Source organism: Colobus angolensis, unplaced genomic scaffold, assembly GCF_000951035.1.
Source record: "Colobus angolensis palliatus isolate OR3802 unplaced genomic scaffold, Cang.pa_1.0 Scaffold179, whole genome shotgun sequence".
NCBI classification, from domain to species: domain Eukaryota; kingdom Metazoa; phylum Chordata; class Mammalia; order Primates; family Cercopithecidae; genus Colobus; species Colobus angolensis.
In genome coordinates, this window is record NW_012114921.1 from 360,927 (window position 1) to 367,702 (window position 6,776).

General features: G+C 37.0%; 1 protein-coding gene across 3 annotated transcripts in view; it reads right to left on the reverse strand.

Annotated features, from left to right (window-relative positions):
- Positions 1-466: 466 nt before the first annotated feature.
- Positions 467-6,776, reverse strand: part of DDIAS (DNA damage-induced apoptosis suppressor) — a 34,519-nt gene continuing 28,209 nt past the window's right edge. For all 3 annotated transcript variants that reach the window (XM_011938900.1, XM_011938901.1, XM_011938902.1), the window contains 3 exons: positions 5,889-6,050; positions 4,856-4,973; positions 467-3,409 (listed from right to left, as the gene is read on the reverse strand). In XM_011938900.1, the coding sequence (XP_011794290.1) occupies positions 779-3,409; positions 4,856-4,973; positions 5,889-6,050 (2,911 nt within the window). In that variant the 3' untranslated portion in view covers positions 467-778. The remainder of the gene's footprint in view (positions 3,410-4,855; positions 4,974-5,888; positions 6,051-6,776) is intronic.

Consider the following 6,776-nt stretch of genomic DNA (forward strand, 5'->3'; position numbering starts at 1 on the left):
ATCGCCTATCATAGAACCCACCAGATTCTAATTGCCTGATTACTCCAATAGATCATGAGTTTGAGGGAAGGAGCGTTTTATCTTCAGTTTCCAGCACTAAGCACAGCCCGCATGTAGAATAGGCATTCAGTGTATACGTATTAAATAAAATAGCAAGTTTCACACATAACTTGTAAATAGTTTTTTTTTTAACGTTTCTTCTTACCCTCAGCTCACTGATGGGTTAGCTGCTTTTCTTCCATGCTCCCATAGCAACATAAATGTTTGTCATGCCCATTACAAACCCGTATCATTGCATTTTCTGCACTGTATAAAATTACCTGTTTATCTGTCTGTCTTCTCCAGCAGACTAAAATATTTTGAGATCAGTGATCTTGTAGCTTTCTATCCCAAACTCAGCACACTCAATGGCCTATGATATAACAGGCATTTTCTGGTCTGAGCTGAACAATTAAAAAAGACTAAGTTTTGGTTTGCAAAGGCTTTATTTCTGGATGTATAGGTGATTTTAACAAATATTAATACTTTCAAAAACAATCTTAACAATATTATTAAAGTAAAATAAACAGTATAAGATAAAGTGCTCAATTACCTAATCATAGTATTCTAGATAAAACCTGGGGAAAACAGTGGTTTTATATTTTAAAAGGCACAGTAGCACCCAGCACAGTCCTCTTTTTCAATTTGCTTCTCTCCAAGTGTTCAAAATGTAAGGAATGCTTTCCATACCCCTGAAGGCAAACATTTCCAAACAGATTTAAAAGTTCAGGAATTGGGTTCAGGTGACTTTTTGTGAAAACAATTCAGGTGACCAAGCACTTTGAGTATCACACACTGAAGGTGGGCCTTTTTCTGAAAATGGAAGGCAACATTCTAAACAAGAATCAGGTCCAAGAATAGGGTGCAGCTGAGGTGCTGCTAAGACTTGAATGTCTGGACATTTGGAAATCCAGCCTGAACTTTTACAGTTATATTTAGGAGTTTTCTCTTTCATAACAACTGCTGTAAGCATATTCTTTAATTTCTTCTTAATTAAACCTTTATTGGTTCCTTGTCTAATATGTTTCAGTTTCTTCCTTGGTAACTCTTGATCAGGGAAATGATGGGCAGCAAGGCATTTCCCTAGACCTATGACTTGGAATCCAAGCATATCTGAAGGAAATATTTTTTGTGTGGTAGGAGGGACCCATTCATCACTATCAGTTTCATGGCAGTCAGCAAAAGGAGAGGGATTGAAAACTTCTGGTTGTGAAATACCAGATACAATAGGGCTTCTGATTTTCTGGCTAGGTGTTTTTATATTTTTTGGACAGCTTGGGCTGGCTTGCTGTTTGTCATTTTCCGGGAAAATCCTTATTTTTTCATAGTTAGCATCAAGATCTGAATAAAATACAGTTTTTTTAAAAGCTCTGTTTATCCCATGAATTCTTGTTTGGTGGAATCCTGAAATTGGAGTTGACTGTGAACACGGAACAAAGTCTTGACTATTTTCAACATTATATTCTGAATCTGATTGAAATTGAGGTGTTGGAGAGCATGTTCTTGAACGCCTAGAGTCAGAAATGCTTTGCAAGGATAATTTTTGTGAAGGCTGGATGAAGTCTTCAGAAAGTGATCTCAGTGAAAAATCAGACTCTGAAGGATGACTTTCTGCCAAAGACGTTCCCCGTTGTAACAAAATTTCCTGTGATTTTTTGGTAATCTCTGTTGCAATGTCCATTTCTTTAGCAATATCATCAAAGAGATCAGCAGAGGCATCATAGCTACCTTCATAACCAATAGAATAGCTCTGCGTTAAGTTGTTATTGATACGTCCCCAAGGCATTTCTTTCAATGTATTTGTACTTCTATTTGGACTATTGCAAAGAGTTTCTAAAGGATATGTAAGTTTCCTGCAAATTGTAAAACTGTCATCTTGGTTCTTGGACCACCTATAATATTGTTTATTTTCTAATTTGCAAAGATCAGATACATCATTATACTTCCTAGAACATAGAGTTGTCAACTTTTCATTCATTTCTGAAAGTGATTTTTCTCCACATCCATTCAAATATTTGTTATTTAGACTAAAATGGTCACTCTCTGAAGTACTGGGCCTAAATAGAATTTCATCCCTGGGTGGTGAGATTCTGATAGTCTTCTTAACTATTGTTTCTGAATCTTTTGAAGATGAAAACAGAGCTGACAGGTAAGGATTTGGTAGAAAATACTCTGACATACCTCTTCCATTATGATTTACAGAGACAGCCTCTACTTTGTTATCTGGTTGTGACTCCTTTTCAACACTAGGACTTAGATTTACTTTACAGTTGAAAAGGAAGTCATCTTTGCTACAGTTTGCTTTGACTATTGCTTGTGATGATCTTAAAGCTACAGGTGGTGTATGCAGGGCTCCAGTAGTTCTCTGGGGAGTCACAGATAACCTGCTGTGGTCTGCATGAAATGTATCAATGTCGTTATCTTCATGATGCTTCCTACTACTGACATCTGCCTGGGTTATAGCAATCTCACTTTCCAGAACTGCCAGAAACTTGTTCAAGCTTTCAGAGAATGGCAGATCATCCCAAATTTGAGGGTCGCCATCCTGGGAATTGCTGGCTGTCTCTTCAAGTCTGACTAAGGAAGGTGGACAACATGCAGACCTCTTTTGAAGGCTAGTGGGGGTATCTATACCATGATGCTGGAAACATGGTGGCTCATGCTGGGACCTATTTTTAATTTCCACTGCACTGTGGAAGGATTTTGTATTACTTGACTTAAGGGGCTCTCGCATTTCCAAAGAGAATAAATTAGAGTCATTAACTCCAATTTCATGATGACTGCTGTGAACTGCACTCAGCTCCTTAGCTTGTAAGCCAAGTTCTTTACCCAACTTTTCTGCTGTACTCTTTTTATCCATATATGAAACAAGGCTCCATGAATCCTGAATGGGATCATGGCAGCTACTGGAACCAGTGGCCTCTGCAATGGAGATGGAATTTCTGTTCTGCTGAAGAGTACCAAAGGCCTTACTTTGTTCTGAAGCTGAAAAATCATCATTATCTGTTAGCTTTGAAACAATGGAAGTGAAATCAAGTGATGGCTGCCAGAATTCTGAAAGAGTATCCTTGCTGCAGGACTTGAAAAAATAAGAAGTGCTGTCAGAAGTATATATGCTGCTGAGATCACTATTTGAGTGATCTAAAGAAAGTAAGTGATTGTTAGGTGCGTGAGAGTCACAATGAAGTTTCCTGAAATTAAAAGTCTGCAAAAGTTGACAGAAGTAGTCAATGACAGTAAAGCCTGCAACACCTGGGTCCGGTAGAACAATCTGGCAAGCCACTAGTGCTTTGGCTTTTCTTTTGTGGTCAAAGCATTGCTGTAAGAAGTTACTGGCATCTGCACCTTGTCCAGGGTGGCTTTCAAAATTCTGTGAAAGAAGTAAAGAAATTTAAGAAAGAATAAAATTGCCTTCCTTTTACTTAAAACATGAAACAGAGATTTAGCCAGGCACAATGGCTCATGCCTGTAATCCCAGCACTTTGAGAGGCCGAGGCAGGCAGATCACTTGAGCCTCAGGAATTTGAGACCAGACTGGGCAACATGGTAAAACCCCGTCTCTACAAAAAATAACCCCGCAAAAATTAGCTGGGCATGGTGGTGTGTGCCATGCTACTCAGGAGGCGGAGGTGGGAGGATCTCCAGAGCCTAGGGAGGTCAAGGCTGCAGTGAGCCATGATCTTGCTACTGCACTCCACCCTGGGTGACAGAGTGAGACCCTGTCTCAAAAATAAAATAAACAAACAGATTTAAAAGGTTAAAACAGACACAACTATTACCCCCACCCCCAATTCCAATTTCGATTCTGTTAGAGTTATAGGCAAAGTAGCATATGTAAGAGAATATAAACCCTTGTTTAAACTGATTTGAAGAAATCCTAGTTCCAGCATTTAGTATTAGTGTTGAGACTGGACAATTTATTTAACCTCTCGGGGTCTTAGTTTTCTCATTTATAAAATAAAAATAAAAATAAAAATGCAGATTACTGTTTAGTAATAAAGTGGAAAACTGCACAGTGCCTAGAAAATAGTAGTGGCTCAATAAATGGCAACTATCATAGTTCTCATTAAATAAGGAAAGAGAGGAAGGGAGAGGAGGGGAAAAAAGGGGAGGGAGAAAAAGAAGAGAGGAGAGAAAAGGATTGTCTATGATTTTAACAAAGTAAAGCTCTGTAGCCGCTGATTCTACCTTCCCTTTGGATTTTTCTCACTCTTCTGTTGCGGAGTGCTCTATTTCCTCTTTTAAAACCCTGACTTCAGTGTGGAAAAAAATGTCTCTTTGTTCCCTTTAGCATACGTGAGATAGAAAACTATTACTCCTTCAAAGTCAATACATTTTTTAACTTCTTCTACAGTCACTTTTATAATTATTTAAGACCATATTTCTGAATCTAGTTTTAGTATTCTTATCAATACTCAGATACTTTGCCTTCAGTGTTCCATTATTCTCTTTTTATAGATGACAGAATTAAAAAGCTAGAGAATTGATGGAAGTTTTACTATATAATTTGAACAAAATCTGGAGGGCAAAATAAATACCAACAACCAAAAACAAGTATCTAACATTTCTAAATATATAATAAATTTATATTTTTAAGCTCTGAAAGCATTTGAAGTAGGCTCCCCTGACTTTTGAAAGAGGAAGTTGTTACACACGGTGTTTTAACAGACCACCTATAGGCTATTTTTACGTAGTTTAAAATGTTTCCACAGGCCTTCACATTTATAGAACTCCTAACAACTATTTAGAAAATTCACATGATTCATTACAATGGAAATGTTAACAGATTATTAAAAAGAAAGTTAGTCTCAATTACCGTCACTCCAAAAATAAAGCTTTGTCCAACAAAGCAAGTTTCAACTGCTTTAGTTAATAGATTCTGAGTTGTATCATTGTCGAGTGTTTCTGGAATTTTATTAGGATCCTGAATGTACCTTGATTGGAAAAAAAAAAAAATGTGAAGAAATAAACTTTGAAATTTTAACTTGCCATAAAGTCAGAGACACAATTAATTTGAAAATGCAGCATGAATCTTTTATAGAGGGAAAAAAAGTGACTTTAAGAGCCAGGCAGTTTGTTCTCTCTAGTTTCTCACAGCACAGAAAAACCAACAAAACCAACTGATCAAGTGTGAGTAAAGTAGTTACCTGACTAACCATCAGGCCCGGCAATAATTATAGGGAAAAATAAAAGTGGCAGTGCGAATAGTGGTGGGATCTCTAGTCCTTCACTTCAAAGCAGGAAAAAGTCTCCCCTTTTCTCTGATAATCCTGGTTGTGGTCCCTTTATTGTCTCAAGCACAAAAACGTGGACATAGATTTCTTGTAAGTGATTAGGGGAGGAGGGCAGAAGATTGAAGGGGAAGAAAAGCTTTAATTGTTTCTCCTTATATTCTCAGGACAATGTCACAAAAGGTCAAACTATGCAAATGAAGTTGCAATACAGATAAAAGAATAACAAAACTTCAATTTCTGATATGCAAATATTCCCTCAAATAGATTCTCCTGCCTCAGGGGGAACTTAACTGTTTGAATGTTAACCTCAATTTGGATAATTCTTCAATTTGAAATTATGTTATTTTGTTAGCCTCTATTTCTGTAACTTGGATTAGAGATTTATAATTTAATATTCTAATTACAGATTAATTACCCTAAATAAAAGGAGACTTTTAATATCATCATAATATGTATTCAGGAAATAAACATCTTTCTTATTTGCTTGTCCTTTAAAGGAATTGACGATCTGGGGTTCAATGATCATCTTTTTACAAAAATGCATATTGCCTTATAAACTTGTATCTTCAAATTCTAAGGGCAGTCAGGAAAAAAGGATGTTTTAAGTATTCTTACCTGTGCAAACCAGTGGCAGTAAGACCAAAAAATGTATCTAAGCAACTTCCAAATACAGTAATAACAAACAATTTGTTTGATTCTGCAACTTTTAAGGAAAGTTTGTATCTGTAATTGGCATTTCCAGATTCACCAGTACAGCCACATTTCGGACAATTAGACCTAGAAAAGTGGTGGAAAAAAGTGTGGAGATGTTCATTAAATGTTTTTCATATGATGAAAACTCCAGAAGAGTAAAAATTTAAAATAACATTTTGTGTATAAACGGTCCTACACAACTCAAATTCTTTTTAAACTCTTTCAGATCAACTTCTTTTAAATTTCTCTATTCAGAACAGTCAGCTTTACTGATTTAAATTAAATAGCCCCAAGTTGACAGAAATACATATCAAATTGATAGAAAACTAAAGGAGAACTGTGCATGAAAGAGAGGACGAAAAGGCTGGGCGCAGTGGCTCACACCTGTAATTCCAGCACTTCGGGAGGCCGAGGTGGGTGGATCACGAGGTCAGGAGATTGAGACCATCCTGGCTAAGAAGCTAAAACCCCGTCTCTACTAAAAATACAAAAAAGTTAGTCAGGTGTGGTGGTGGGCGCCTGTAATCCCAGCTACTCAGCAGGCTGAGGCAGAAGAATGATGTGAATCTGGGAGGCGGATCTTGCAGTGAGTCAAGATCACACCACTGCACTCCAGCCTGGGGGACAGAGTTATACTCTGTCTCAAAAAAAAAAAAAAAAAAAAGAAAAAAAGAGAGATGAAAAACAAGAAGTAATATCAACAGATTTAAAACCAATTTATACACAAAGCACTTAATTGCATTTTTCTCATCATAATGAAAATTACTTTCAGGCCGGGCGCGGTGGCTCAAGCCTGTAATCCCAGCACTT